This window comes from Pan troglodytes, chromosome 18 (assembly GCF_028858775.2).
Source record: "Pan troglodytes isolate AG18354 chromosome 18, NHGRI_mPanTro3-v2.0_pri, whole genome shotgun sequence".
NCBI classification, from domain to species: Eukaryota; Metazoa; Chordata; class Mammalia; order Primates; family Hominidae; genus Pan; species Pan troglodytes.
Genome location: NC_072416.2, coordinates 21,461,010 through 21,476,822, shown reverse-complemented (window position 1 = coordinate 21,476,822; position 15,813 = coordinate 21,461,010). Strand labels below are relative to the sequence as shown.

At 40.0% G+C, this 15,813-nt stretch overlaps 1 protein-coding gene across 12 annotated transcripts in view; it reads left to right on the top strand.

Annotated features, from left to right (window-relative positions):
* Positions 1-15,813, top strand: part of SMG1 (SMG1 nonsense mediated mRNA decay associated PI3K related kinase) — a 115,356-nt gene that overhangs the window by 76,568 nt on the left and 22,975 nt on the right. For 10 of the 12 annotated variants that reach the window (XM_054668277.2, XM_024349778.3, XM_024349777.3 and 7 more), the window contains 14 exons: positions 356-517; positions 1,698-1,915; positions 2,124-2,278; positions 4,074-4,296; positions 7,201-7,447; positions 7,861-8,090; positions 9,700-9,948; positions 10,958-11,290; positions 11,415-11,633; positions 12,205-12,395; positions 13,110-13,282; positions 13,430-13,709; positions 14,478-14,750; positions 15,204-15,438. In XM_054668277.2, coding sequence (XP_054524252.1) covers positions 356-517; positions 1,698-1,915; positions 2,124-2,278; positions 4,074-4,296; positions 7,201-7,447; positions 7,861-8,090; positions 9,700-9,948; positions 10,958-11,290; positions 11,415-11,633; positions 12,205-12,395; positions 13,110-13,282; positions 13,430-13,709; positions 14,478-14,750; positions 15,204-15,438 — 3,188 coding nt within the window. The remainder of the gene's footprint in view (positions 1-355; positions 518-1,697; positions 1,916-2,123; positions 2,279-4,073; positions 4,297-7,200; positions 7,448-7,860; positions 8,091-9,699; positions 9,949-10,957; positions 11,291-11,414; positions 11,634-12,204; positions 12,396-13,109; positions 13,283-13,429; positions 13,710-14,477; positions 14,751-15,203; positions 15,439-15,813) is intronic. The other 2 variants (XM_054668279.2, XM_024349781.3) reach the window with 1 other exon arrangement.

Here is a 15,813-nt window from a genome sequence, read left to right as displayed (position 1 = left end):
AAAATGAGTTTTGGAGAGGGTGGTGAAAAATTTTCAAAAGGTTTTATATACCCTCTGTAAAAATTGTCTGTGTCTGCCTTGTTTGTAGGCATTCACAGAAGATACATTTCTCCGTAACATTTTTGAGCTGCCCTGGACTTTGATTACAGCTCTGTATCTAAACCAACCTTAACCAGACTTGCGAATCAAGAACTATTGTGTATGGTTCTTTATTATCACAGGGAGAAATTTGAACTCTTAAAATTCGTACTAGTGCCGACACACATCAGGTTTTATCTGTTTGATCTACGATGCTGATAGTTTCTTCATAGTTTTAAATAACTTTAAAGTGTCTTTCTCTCTTCTTGTCCTGAAGGAATTATTCCGCAACTTTTCTCACGCTTAAACCACCCTGAAGTGTATGTGCGCCAGAGTATTTGTAACCTTCTCTGCCGTGTGGCTCAAGATTCCCCACATCTCATATTGTATCCTGCAATAGTGGGTACCATATCGCTTAGTAGTGAATCCCAGGCTTCAGGTATGGAATATTTAAATATTGCTACTTTGAGTATAAATGACTGTGCCAATAATTTTAGTGAGGTCAAAGTTTTTAAGCTTTATGTTCCAGAGTTGTTAGAGTTTGTAGGGTTTTTTTTTTTTTTGAGATGGAGTCTCACTCTGTCACCCAGGCTGGAGTGCAGTGGCACCATCTCAGCTCACTGCAGTCTCTCCCTCCCAGGTTTAAGCAGTTCTCTGCCTCAGCTTCCCGAGTAGCTGGGATTACATGTGCGTGCCACCACGCCCAGCTAATTTTTGTACTTTCAGTAGAGTCAGGGTTTCACCATCTTGGCCAAGCTGGTCTTGAACTCCTGACCTTGTGATCCACTTGCCTCGGCCTCCCAAAGTGATAGGATTACAGGTATGAGCCACAGTGCCCGGCTGTAGGTTTTTTAATAGTAATAATTAGCATTTATTGAGGGAGTAACTACTATGTATCTGGCACCAGGACATGTGCTTTACACATTATCTGTAGCCTTGACAGTAATCCACCAAGACGTGGAGAAATGGAGTAACTCTGCCAGGCTCACTGAGCTGTTACTGGTGGATAAGAATTATACCAATTTTTGGCCAGGTGCAGTGACTCGCACCTGTAATACCAGCACTTTGGGAGGCCGAGGAGGGTGGATCATTTGAGGCCAGGAGTTTGAGACCAGCCTGGACAACATGGTGAAACCCTGTTTCTATTTAAAAAATTAAAAAATTAGCTGGGTATGGTAGCACACACCTGTAGTCCCAGCTATTCAGGAGGCTGAGGCACAAGAATCACTTGAACCCAGGAGACAGGTTGCAGTGAGCCGAGATTGTGCCACTGTACTCCAACCTGGGCAACAGAGCTAGACCCTGTTTCCAAAAAAAAAAAAAAAAAAAAGAAAGGATTATACCAAGTTTTGAACTCTGGCTTGAAGAATACATTATTTGTTAAACACTTATTATCTTTCTCCTTTGTATCTTCCATTAGCTTATAATATTAATAAATATGAAAGCTCAACCTATAAAAAGGCAGAATATCCACAATCTTTAATCAGTTCTGTGCCTGGAAGGCAAATGAGTTCAGTGAGTGCTCTTGAGTCAAATAGATTATCAGTGTTTTCCCTAACCTAGCATATGCACATGGGAGAAATGTTCAAAATATTCCTTGTTCTCCTATTTCATTACAGGAAATAAATTTTCCACTGCAATTCCAACTTTACTTGGCAATATTCAAGGAGAAGAATTGCTGGTTTCTGAATGTGAGGGAGGAAGTCCTCCTGCATCTCAGGATAGCAATAAGGATGAACCTAAAAGTGGATTAAATGAAGACCAAGCCATGATGCAGGATTGTTACAGCAAAATTGTAGATAAGCTGTCCTCTGCAAACCCCACCATGGTATTACAGGTACAAAGAAACTCACATGTTGTAGAAGAATTTTTTATAGAATAATAAAAATTGCTTTTGCCAATCTGTATTGACAATCACTAGTCAGGGTTCTCCAATTGTATAATGAGCACCAATTGCACACACTTAACTTACAAAGTCCAGTGTTTGAAGAGCTGTGCTGTGCATAGGCTTGTAGATGAGCTATTTGGGTGTGCTGTGTATGCAGGTTCAGATGCTCGTGGCTGAACTGCGCAGGGTCACTGTGCTCTGGGATGAGCTCTGGCTGGGAGTTTTGCTGCAACAACACATGTACGTCCTGAGACGAATTCAGCAGCTTGAAGATGAGGTGAAGAGAGTCCAGAACAACAACACCTTACGCAAGTATGTTTCCATACACTTGTCCTGAGACGGTGAAGCTGCCTCTTTGTGTCAAAGTATAAATAACATAAAATTTACTATTTTAATTTTTAAGTGTACAATTCAGTGGCATTAAATACATTCACAATATTGTACAACCATCACCACGGTCCATTTCCAGAACTTATTCATTATATTAAGCAGAAGAAGCTCTGTACTCATTAAAAATTATCTCTTCATTTCCCCCTCACCTCAGTTCCAGGCCACCTCTATTCTACTTGCCATCTCTATTATGAATTTGCCTATTTTAGCTACCTCATAGAAGTAGAAACATAAACTATCCATCTTTTTGTGTTTGGCTTTTTATACTTAGAATAATGGCCCGAAGGTTTATTATGTGATAGAATTTCATTTTTTTATCGCTGAATAATATTGTATGATTATACCACGTTTTGTCCATCCGTTTATGGACAGCTGGGTTGCTTCTACATTTTAGCTCTGTGAACAGTGCTGCTGTGAACATTGGTGTACGAGTATCTGTTTGAGTCTCTGCTTTCTGTTATTTTTTGTGAATTTCATGTATATTTTGTGGATGATCCAGTGGATTTGCTGAATTGTATGGCAATATGGCAATTCTACGTCTGACTTACCGAGGAGCCAACAAACTTTTCCACAGTGGCTGCACCATTTTACAATCCTCCTAGCCATGCATGAGGGTTCCAGTTTCTCCTAATCCTTGGCAACAGTTCTTTTCTTTTCTTTTTTTGATAATAGCTGTTGTGATGGATGCGAAGTGGTATCTCACTGTGGTTTTGATTTGCATTTTCCTAATGACTAGTGATGTTGAGCATCCTTTCATGTGTTTATTGGCCATTTGCCTACCTTTGGAGAAATGTCATTACAAGTCCTTTGCCCATTTTTTAATTGGGTTTTTTGTTTTTTTATTGTTGAATTGTAGGAGTTCTCTATGTATTCTGGGTACTAACCCTTATCAGATACATGATTTGCAAATATTTGCTGCCATTCTGTGGGTTGTCTTTTCATTCTCTTCATAGTGTATAGTATTTTTTGATTTACAAAAGTTTTAATTTTGATGTAGTTCAATTTAATTTGTCTGTGCTTTTGGTGCCATATCCAAGGAATCATTGCCAAGTCTGGTGTCATGAAACCTTTCCCTTATGTTTTCTTCTAAAAGTTTTGTAGTTTTAGCTTTTAAGTTTAGGTCTTTGATCCATTTTGAGTTATTGCTTCATTCTTTTGCATGTTGATATCACATTTTCCTTGCATCGTTTAGTTCATTGAAAAGAGGAGCTGCCTCTTTTATGAGCTGCATTTTTTTAAAAAACAAAAAATTCTTGGCTGGGCGCGGTGACTCATACCTGTAATTCTGGCACTTTGGGAGGCTGAGGCGGGCGGATCACGAGGTCAGGAGATCGAGACCATCCTGGGCAACATGGTGAAACCCCATCTCTACTAAAATACAAAAAATTAGCTGGGCGTGGTGGCGCGCGTGTGTAGTCGCAGCTACTCAGGAGGCTGAGGCAGAGGAATTGCTTGAACCCGGGAGGTGGAGGTTGCAGTGAGCCAAGATTGTACCACTCCACTCCAGTCTGGCGACAGAGCAAAACTCTGTCTCCAAAAAAAAACAAAACCAAAAATTCTTTGTTAGTAATTTACTTTGTGAATATGTTATTGCTTTACTTAGACTTACTCCTTGGTACTGTTTACTTAACAATTGATATATTGAAATTGTTGCATGTTTGTGTAAAACTTTAATGTACACATTTAAGTTTTTGAATAAAAATGTCTTCTTGGTCAGAGAAGAGAAAATTGCAATCATGCGGGAGAAGCACACAGCTTTGATGAAGCCCATCGTATTTGCTTTGGAGCATGTGAGGAGTATCACAGCGGCTCCTGCAGAAACACCTCATGAAAAATGGTTTCAGGATAACTATGGTGATGCCATTGAAAATGCCCTAGAAAAACTGAAGACTCCATCGAACCCTGCAAAGCCTGGGAGCAGCTGGATTCCATTTAAAGAGGTACAGAATAATCCCAAGCATGCTACTGAAATGGCACATCACAGTTCCCATGAGATACGAAATTTCAATAAGTGGACTTCTTACTTGGAATGTAAGAGATTTTATAAGCCTATAGGAGGCAGCCTGTGGCCAGTTGCTTATAAGGAATATAGAAAAAAGTGTTTCTGTTTAAGAATTTGGAAATCAGTGGGCAAAGGGGGATGGATGGCAAAGGTGCCCAATCTTTCATGTATGGAAGGCTCACACCAGTGAACAACAGATGAAGAAATTAGCCAAGGAAGGGGCTGTGACCCTGAGCTAAATATTGGTTGCCTGCTTTATTTACCTCATTAAAGATAAGAAATTTAACTTTGTGCCTATGTAGTTTTTCACGAGGAGAGCATTCAGTATTTCTAACAGATAAAATAGTCGCTTATAACAACATAAAGTTTTACAAGTAGTTCTGCAATCAATTCCACATATGCTGCGTGGGATGATTAGTGTATTCACATATTTGAGAATCCTTATCTTTTATATTTTGGTTTTCTTAATTCTATATTCTCTTAGGTCTTTATCTTTTCTAGCAAATAACACCATTAGTTGGGGGAGCTTATTACTTTGTAGCTCCAGCTTTTCCTTCTCCCTCCCTCTTTTCTCTGTCTCTTACCTTTATTGCTCCTAACTGATTTCCTTACTGAATTTGAGCAGTGAGAAAGCTATTAAAAGATACATGTAGAAACAAAAAGTACAGCCAGCTTTAGCAAATGCAAGGTGCTAAATTCAGAGCAAATAGCTAGAAGTACAAGAAAGAAAACTAACATGAAGGATGAAGTTTACCATGTGTTCTTGCCAAAACTCGAGTTTCCGTGTGTGTGTGTGTGTGTGTGTGTGTGTGTGTGTGTGTGTGTGTGTAGGTGGGCGGATGGGGGGGGATGGTGTTGTTTGTTTTTTTTTTGAGATGGAGTCTCTGTTGCCCAGGCTGGAGTGAGTGGCACGATCTTGGCTCACTGCTGCCTCTGCCTTCCGGGTTTAAGTGATTCTCCTGCCTCAGCCTCCCGTGTAGCTGGGATTACAGGCACACACCACCATGCTTGGCTAATTTTTGTACTTTTAGTAGAGACGGAGTTTCACCATGTTGGCCAGGCTGGTCTCGAACTCCTGGCCTCAAGTGATCCACCCTCCTCGGCCTCCCAAAGTGCTGGGATTACAGGTGTGAGCCACTGCTCCCGGCCTGTGTTTCCTTGTGTTCTAAGACCAGTTTCTTGTTTCTTTGTTTCCCTTTCAGTAAATCAAGTTAGAAAATCAGAAGAGGATATAGGAGGAAACCCTGTAAACCCTGTTTGTGTGCGCATGTGTGTGTGTGTGTGTGTATAATCACAGAAAATTTTTATAATGATTTTGTACATTTAAAGAATAATTTTAAAAATTAAGAATACCTGTGTCTCTCTTTTAGATATAGTACAGCTCAAAAAAAAAGGAATTACCTAAAGAAATTAAACTTTATAGAAGTCCTACTTCTCTCCCTAATTTTATCTCCCCACCCACAACCAGTTTTCTGAGTTTTAATTAATCACTATCTACTTTAAAAAATAGTTTTTGTTTACAGATGCATTTCTAAATGACACTGTTTAGTTTCCGCCTGTTTTTGAACTTCTACGAATGAGATCATATTGTGTGTACGTCTACTTCTTTTTACTGCCATATTGGATTGGTATTAAGTTTTAAAATAATTGATCAATTTTTGTGGGTGTGTTTGTGTAGCTAAACAATGATCTATTATATGAAAATACCACAATTTATTCTTTTGTCATTGGGCACTTGGGGTGTTTCCAATTGGTTTTTTTCTTTTTATGAACAGAGCTTGCTAAAAATTGCTTTACATTTTTTCACATGGAAGCGGAGTCCAGAATTTGTTAATTTGGGTGCATATTATTGAGTTCGCTGCATGTAGCAACACAACTGTACATACAGTCTGTTCCCTGTGATTATTAGAAAGTATTATAGGGCTTTTCTGCAAACCTCAAGTGGTCAGACCTAAATGGTTACTTCTCTGTTAAAAATGTTCTTACTTGTCTTTGTCTTTTCTTCAGTTTTGTTAAGTCTCTTAGAGATCCACCAAATTTCCTCTACTCCAGTTTGATAAGAGTAGATTGAGCCTCATTTTTTCTTGTAATTTAAGGTTAATAACTTTGCAGGTGGCTTTTTAAAGTTTTGTCGACCTGACAGCCGACTGCTAGCTGTACCTATTGCAAGGACTGGATTGTTTTGGTGTTGTGCATACATAGCTCAACATTGGGGAATTATTAATAGTTTGCTAAAAGCCCCTAATTGGGTGATGATCACAGCAGTGTTTTCCTTCTATCTCCTGTGATTTCACTGCTTGTTTGGACAGAGGAAAAGAAAGTGTCTTAACAAAGAATCCTGTAATGCACATCAGCCACCAGCGTTAACCCATCCAGGATGGCCCAGATCCCAGTACTGAGTTAAATGTAGAAATAAGAACAGCAGATAGTTGTGTGGATTTTAAAATTTAGTTTTGTTGTTGTTTTTGAGACAGGGTCTCCCTCTGTCACACAGGCTGGCATGTAGTGGCGTAATCTTGGCTCTCTGCAACCTCTGCCCCCTGGGCTCAGGTGATCCTCTTCTCCTGCCCTAGCTTCCCAAGTATCTGGGACTACAGGCACGAGCCACTGTGCATGACTAACTTTTGTATTCTTTGTATAGATGGGGTTTTGCCATGTTGCCCAGGCTGGTCTTGAACTTCTGAACTCAAGTGATCTGCCTACCTCGGCCTCCCAAAGTGCTGGGATTACAGGCATGATCTGCCGCCGTAACCTAAAATTTACTTTTATGCCAGATTGAATGTGGAAGAAAATAAGTGTTCTAATGTAATGTAAATTTGTTTCTCCCATCTTATGAATATAGATAATGCTAAGTTTGCAACAGAGAGCACAGAAACGTGCAAGTTACATCTTGCGTCTTGAAGAAATCAGTCCATGGTTGGCTGCCATGACTAACACTGAAATTGCTCTTCCTGGGGAAGTCTCAGCCAGAGACACTGTCACAATCCATAGTGTGGGCGGAACCATCACAATCTTACCGACTAAAACCAAGCCAAAGAAACTTCTCTTTCTTGGATCAGATGGGAAGAGCTATCCTTATCTTTTCAAAGGTAGGATTTAAGACTTCCTCCATTTTTCAGAAGAGTATTAGTCTTACTAATGCTTTGTGTGAGTGTGGGTGTGTATAGTAGGAGATTATTTCAGGCGAATTTCTGTATGTCATTATTAGCCTGCAGTGCCCTATATCTTATGTGCTTTTGAACGGCAGTGGTTGGATGCCGTGCAGAAAGATTTTCCACCCCCACTTTGTGTATGAACTTGTACAAGCAGGACAAGTGAGGTACAGCTAATAATGCTAATATCTACTGCCAATATCTTGTCCCAAAATAGAATTCTTTAATGCTTTCAGTGTGCCTCATGGACTGTCAGTTTTTGACTGCCACTGCTAGTTGAAAAAGAGGAGTGGTATGCTCCCAACCCTGTTTAATCACCTATCCTAGCTATTTTAATTTTGTTTTCATAGGACTGGAGGATTTACATTTGGATGAGAGAATAATGCAATTCCTATCTATTGTGAATACCATGTTTGCTACAATTAATCGCCAAGAAACACCCCGGTTCCATGCTCGACACTATTCTGTAACACCACTAGGAACAAGATCAGGACTAATCCAATGGGTAGATGGAGCCACACCCTTATTTGGTCTTTACAAACGATGGCAACAACGGGAAGCTGCCTTACAAGCACAAAAGGTTGATTAAATCATCTACGAAGTGTATTAGTCTATTCTCTGTTATTATGTGAAATACTTGTAGACTTACTGGACCATTTTTGCATGTTTATAAGCAGTTAAAGAAGGAAAAGACTTGAGGTCCCTAGGAGAGTATTTTTGAGGTACTTTTTTTTTTTGAGACACAGTCTTGCTCTGTCGCCCATGCTGGAGTGCAGTGGTGTGGTTTTGGGTCACTGCAACCTCTGCCTCCCAGGTTCAAGCAATTCTGCTACAGGCTCCCGAGTAGCTGGAACTTTGCGGGGGCACAACCACACCTGGGTAATTTTTGTATTTTTAGTAGAGATGGGATTTTGCCATGTTGCTCAGATTGGTCTCGGACTCCTGGCCTCAGGTGACCCACCCGCCTCAGCCTCCCAAAATGCTGGGATTACAGGCATGAACCACCACATCTAGCCTTGAGGTACCTTTTATAAAAATAAAGTTGTTTGCTTTTTTTTGGTTTTGTTTTTTAAAGGGACAGGGTCTTGCTCTGTTGTCCAGGCTAGAGTGCCAGTGGTATGATCATAGCTCATTGCAGCCTTGAACGCCTGGGCTCAAGTATTCCTCCCACCTCAGCCTTCTTAAGTGCTGGGATTACAGGCATGAGCCACCACACCCAGCCAAAAATAGTTATATAAGAGGCAAAAGTGATGGCATTGGGTTTATCTTAACTTGAGACAGATTTGGAGAGGGGGAATGTGTGGTTGTTCATCACTCAGTAACTTGATAATTTACATCTTAGTGTTTTTATTGGATTTACCATGCTTTTAAATTAAATTTGTAAATAATCGCTTTAAAACCCAGGTTCTTTTATGTATGTAAATAAGAAGCAACTTTAAATTTGGAATTAATCACCATGGCATCCTATTTTGTATCTATGAATTTTATGCTTTGATTTAGACTAGGAGTTTAATTTAGAATATATTTTAGCCATGTATCTGAGTGCTTAATATATGCCAGGAACAGTACTAAGCTCTTAGGATATTGAGATAAATTTTATACAGTCTTACCTTCAGGATCCCACATCTAGCTAAAGAAAATGCTTTTGATAAGGGTAGGTAGGGGAAAAGAGCATGAGTTTGAAAGGAAGCAAGTTTTAAACCTAGGCACAGGAGACTGCAGAACTGTTATTGAAGGGTAATTTCAAAATAGTAATTAGAGAAGGGCTATCTAAATTCTCATGTAATGTGTTTTTGAATTTCTGTTGTTAATTTTATATTAACGATTAAGTCGTGTGTGAAGAATGAAGTATGTGCATAAATTATGAACTAGAATTTTAAAACTGAATTCTGTATTATAAAGAAGAAAGTAACTTGAGTGTTTAGTTTTGAATTGAACCTCAAGAAAATTAAACAGTAGACCAATTTTTCAATAAAGTGAATAGGCCTAATTAAAAGGTATATATCATAAGAAAGATCCATAGTCCAGAATAATTAGCTATTTTGTATTAATACATGAAATTTAGTTGAGTAATGAGAGAATGCTACTGAAAAATCATTTTTAAAAATTCTACTTTACATACAAAAGGCACTCTTTTTCCTTATATAAAATTGATCTTTTCTTTTTTTAAAAAATTGTTTTTTCTTAAGGCCCAAGATTCCTACCAAACTCCTCAGAATCCTGGAATTGTACCCCGTCCTAGTGAACTTTATTACAGTAAAATTGGCCCTGCTTTGAAAACAGTTGGGCTTAGCCTGGATGTGTCCCGTCGGGATTGGCCTCTTCATGTAATGAAGGCAGTATTGGAAGAGTTAATGGAGGCCACACCCCCGAATCTCCTTGCCAAAGAGCTCTGGTCATCTTGCACAACACCTGATGAATGGTGGAGAGTTACGCAGGTATGTGCTTTGTTTTAGACTATACTCAGTAGTAGTATTTCTTTTGCCTGCTACCTTCTTGCCTATCTTGTTTGTCCTCCTTCCCTTCCTTCCTCTGTCCCTCCAGACTTGGTAGTTTGAGACGTATATTTGAGTTTAATATTACAGTTATAAAGGCATGAACATGACTGTCCGAGGGCAGGATGGGGAAAGAGTTATGGAGGAAATGAAAAGGAGATCCTAAGCGAATTAACACAGGAACAGAAAACTGAATACCGCATGTTCTCACTTATAAGTGGGAGCTAAACATTGAGCACACATGGACACAAAGAAGGGAACAACAGACACTGGGGCCTACTTGAGGGTGGAGGGCAGGAGGAGGGTGAGGTAGGAAAAAATACCTGTTGGATACTATGTTCATTACCTGGGTGACAGAATAATGTGTACATCAAACCCCAGTGACATACAATTTACTCACGTAAAGACCTACACATGTCCCTCTAAACCTAAAATAAAAGTTAGAAGGAAAAAAATTTTTTTAAATAAAATCAATATTTAAATTTAAAAAAAGAAAGAGGTCAGGCACAGTGGCTCACATCTGTAATCCCAGCACTTTTGGAAGCTGAGGTGGGTGGATCATCTGAGGTCGGGAGTTTGAGACCAGCTTGCCCAACATTGGTTGGGCAACACTGAACCCCGTTTCAACCAAAAATACAAAAAATAAATAAATAAATAAAAATAAAAAATTTAGAAAGGGACAAACTAGGAAGACTGAAGAAAAGTTTGTTTGTTTGTGTTTTTTTTAATCCAGCATCCTGATAGCTGATTAACTAGGACCAATCAGGTCTACAGTGTTGTATGCCTGCATGACCACATGCAGCAGCCTTGAGGAATGCTTTTTATTTGTTGATTTATTTTAAAATAAGGGAGTAGGTTAATGGTGCTTTGTAAATTTTATAGTATCACGTCCATGTTGGAGGGAAATTTCTTAATGGTGTTTCACTTGCTGCCCCCATTTCCTTTCCTTTAGTCTTATGCAAGATCTACTGCAGTCATGTCTATGGTTGGATACATAATTGGCCTTGGAGACAGACATCTGGATAATGTTCTTATAGATATGACGACTGGAGAAGTTGTTCACATAGATTACAATGTTTGCTTTGAAAAAGGTAATATAAAAGTAGACTTTACATTTATGAGGGCCAAATGTTTTTTGGTGAAAGGGCAAAAATATAATGATTTGTCTTTTCAAGGTAAAAGCCTTAGAGTTCCTGAGAAAGTACCTTTTCGAATGACACAAAACATTGAAACAGCACTGGGTGTAACTGGAGTAGAAGGTGTATTTAGGCTTTCATGTGAGCAGGTATGCTGTTTTCTCTTCTCCCTTTTAGTGTATTTGTTAAATGAGCAAAACCTGTGGAATGAAAAACACACTTTAGTGATGAAACTTGTGGCAGACCTTATTTTAAAAACTCTCCTGAAAACAGGTTTTACACATTATGCGGCGTGGCAGAGAGACCCTGCTGACGCTGCTGGAGGCCTTTGTGTACGACCCTCTGGTGGACTGGACAGCAGGAGGCGAGGCTGGGTTTGCTGGTGCTGTCTATGGTGGAGGTGGCCAGCAGGCCGAGAGCAAGCAGAGCAAGAGAGAGATGGAGCGAGAGATCACCCGCAGCCTGTTTTCTTCTAGAGTAGCTGAGATTAAGGTGAAGCCCAGTGACGGAATAAGTCATTGTCTTCTTTTTATTAATAGAGTAAACATGCTCATCAAAATGTTGAGGCAAATTGTTTCTCTAATTTTTTTTGGCAAAACTAATGTATAATATTGAAATGGCAGTTAAATATGGCAGTTTGATGTTAACTTTTTATTAGGTAATTCTTCCACACAAACATGCACAGTTACATTCCACACTCCTAAGAGGTGGGTTCATGATTTGAAAAAATTATATTTCTTAATTATTGAAATGTGTTTACCAGTGATGACTGTAAATGTTCTTTAATTGGATAGCTTCCCTTCCCTATCTGGTAGCCAGGGATGCCAGTCTTGTTCTGGGTGACATTGGCAACTATTAATACATGGTATTGTGAGATTGAGCCTGTCAGTTTATGCCTGTGTAAACTTGAACGCATTAGTTGTTTTTGTACAGTGGAGGCAATGCATCACCCCTTTCGGGTTTTGTAGAGATTTAAGTAGGATGTGCAAAATGTTCTTCTGACACTGTTGTGTCTCAAAATTGGCCCTGTAAGAGTCTTCTTAATTGTAATATCTTTTTACAGGTGAACTGGTTTAAGAATAGAGATGAGATGCTGGTTGTGCTTCCCAAGTTGGACGGTAGCTTAGATGAATACCTAAGCTTGCAAGAGCAACTGACAGATGTGGAAAAACTGCAGGGCAAACTACTGGAGGAAATAGAGTTTCTAGAAGGAGCTGAAGGGGTGGATCATCCTTCTCATACTCTGCAACACAGGTTTAAAACAGTGTTGAATTCTTCTAAATATGTGCCATTAATTAGAATTTTCATATTCATATAAACATTATCAATATGGATTAGAATTGTAACAAATCACATAAATGATAAAAGCTGTCTCAGTGACTGCAGCTTCAAAGTGTTAGTAAACAAAAATTCACTGAAATTGTCTGCTTTTATTATATTTAACTTAAATGTTTGAATGACTAATTATGGGAGATAGGTGGGTGTAGTGGTTAGAACACAAAACTTGGAATCAGAAAATCTGGGTTTTGGTTTTCTCATTACCATTATGTATCTGAGTCCTTACTCATTTGTACAATGGCAGCTACTTCATCTACCTCACTAAGTATTAAATAAGATGATTAACTGAAAGAACCTTATACACAGCAGGTGCTCAGTAAAGGGTAGTTGAATATGAAAGTGTCAAGCATTGCGTGAGGCTCTCAGATTACAAAGATCTGTCAAGCATCAGTCTCTAACCTTCAAGGAACCTAAAACTTGGCAGATGTGGCAGTTTTAGTTAAAATGTCATGAGCATGGTTGAGGGAATCACAGGGTCAGGAAAAACAGAGAAGGGACATTTGAGGAGGGCCCTCAAGGTGGACAAGGAGCGTACCAGACAGTCCATGTGTGAGCACATTCCAGGGTAGGAAAGTATGTAGAAGAAAACAGCAATAAATCTTTTGATTTTGTTTCTGTCCCCCTGATTAGGTATTCTGAACACACCCAACTACAGACTCAGCAAAGAGCTGTTCAGGAAGCAATCCAGGTGAAGCTGAATGAATTTGAACAATGGATAACACATTATCAGGCTGCATTCAATAATTTAGAAGCAACACAGCTTGCAAGCTTGCTTCAAGAGATAAGCACACAAATGGACCTTGGTATGGGTTGACTTATTTTAGATTCACATGTGAAACTATGAGTTTTATAGTCATGTGTGTTTGTGTGGGGTCCTGGTTTGTGCTTGCTTTTAGTGACAGCTGACTTGACCCTGTTTTACTGTGATTAATATTGTCTTTTACCAAAAGGTCCTCCAAGTTACGTGCCAGCAACAGCCTTTCTGCAGAATGCTGGTCAGGCCCACTTGATTAGCCAGTGCGAGCAGCTGGAGGGGGAGGTTGGTGCTCTCCTGCAGCAGAGGCGCTCCGTGCTCCGTGGCTGTCTGGAGCAACTGCATCACTATGCAACCGTGGCTCTGCAGTATCCGAAGGCCATATTTCAGAAACATCGAATTGAACAGTGGAAGACCTGGATGGAAGAGCTCATCTGTAACACCACAGTAGAGCGTTGTCAAGAGCTCTATAGGAAGTAAGTTGATAGTGCTTAATTTTCTTTTATTTTTGAGACGGAGTCTTGTTCTGTCACCCAGGCTGGAGTGTGGTGGCATGATCTTGGCTCACTGTAACCTCCGTCTCCGAGGTTCAAGCAATTCCTCTGCCTCAGCCTCCAGAGTAGCTGGGACTACAACACCATCAAGCCCGGCTAATTTTTGTCTTTTTAGTACAGATGGGGTTTCACTATATTGGCCAGGCTGGTCTTGAACTCCTGACCACGTGATCTGCCTGCCTGGGCCTCCCAAATTTCTGGGATTACAGGCGTGAGCCACTGCGCCTGGCCAATTGTATTTCTTATTGGGAGTGGAAGCAAGGTTGTATTCTGCAGCCTTGACCTCCCTGGGCTCAGGTGATCCTCCCACTTCAGCCTCCCAAGTAGCTGGGACCACGGGCGTGTGTCACCACGCCTGAACAATTTTTATATTTTTTTGTAGAGATGGAGTTTCGCCGTGTTGCCCAGGCTGGTCTCGAACTCCTGAGCTCAAGCGATCCTCCTGCCTTGGCCTCCCAAAGTGCTAGGATTACAGGTATGAGCCGTGGTGCCTGGCCTCAAATGTTGATTCTGTCACAGTCATCAACAAGTCCTTTTAGGAAATTGCTTAAGCTCTTGAGACATTTTTATCTGTAAAATGTAAATAATGATTTCTACTCTTCAAGTTTTGTTTGAGGATTAAATGCAATATTCTTTTGTATGTTGGGGGTGGTTGTGTTATAAACAAGCACCTCTTCCTTATTTTTATAGATATGAAATGCAATATGCTCCCCAGCCACCCCCAACAGTGTGTCAGTTCATCACTGCCACTGAAATGACCCTGCAGCGATACGCAGCAGACATCAACAGCAGACTTATTAGACAAGTGGAGCGCTTGAAACAGGAAGCTGTCACTGTGCCAGTTTGTGAAGATCAGTTGAAAGAAATTGAACGTTGCATTAAAGTTTTCCTTCATGAGAATGGAGAAGAAGGATCTTTGAGTCTAGCAAGTGTTATTATTTCTGCCCTTTGTACCCTTACAAGGTAAGTTAGCCAGCTTCATATTGGACCATTTCCTGTGTCTTATTTTTAATCCCAAACCTAAAATGTTCTTTTACTTTCCTTAGTCTTGCCAAGTGTTACAGCTGCTTACTTGCTTTTCAGATTTTAGTTATCTTGGTTGTGTTTTGAGACAGGGTCTCACTCTTGACACTGAGGCTGGAGTGCAGTGGCACGATCTTGGCTCACAGCAACCTCAGCCTCCTTAATAGCTGGGACTACAGGTGTGTGCCACCACACCTGGCTAATTTTTGTATTTTTTGATAGAGATGGGGTTTTGCCATATTGATCAGGCTGGTCTCGAACTCCTGGCCTGAAGTCATCTACCTGCCTCGGCCTCCCAAAATGCCGGAATTACAGGCATGGCCTTGACCCGGCCAGTTACCTTGTTTTGTTTATACATTTAAGTTTCACTGTACAGATATTTATCTCTTGTAGGCGTAACCTGATGATGGAAGGTGCAGCGTCAAGTGCTGGAGAACAGCTGGTTGATCTGACTTCTCGGGATGGAGCCTGGTTCTTGGAGGAACTCTGCAGTATGAGCGGAAACGTCACCTGCTTGGTTCAGTTACTGAAGCAGTGCCACCTGGTGCCACAGGACTTAGATATCCCGAACCCCATGGAAGCGTCTGAGACAGTTCACTTAGCCAATGGAGTGTATACCTCACTTCAGGTGAACACTTTTATTTTAAATATTAGTTTGTTTTAGATACTGAATATTGTCTTTCTCATCTCTTTAACCCAGGAAAGCAATTTGACTTCCCCATTTGAATGTTGCTCAGCCAGTCATTTAAAAGGAAGATAATTGTGAGATTTATAGCTATAACTTGGTTACAGTTGCTCTTTGTTTTTTTGAATTTTTATAGCAGCTTTATTTGTAATAGTCAAAAACTGGAATCAAGTCAAGTGTTCATCAAGCAAATGGACAAATATGGTACATCCACATAATGGAATACTTCTTAGTAATAAAAGTGAACGACACCTTGATAACATACAGCCACATGTATGACTTACAATAATTATGCTGAGTAAAGAAAGCTAGACATTT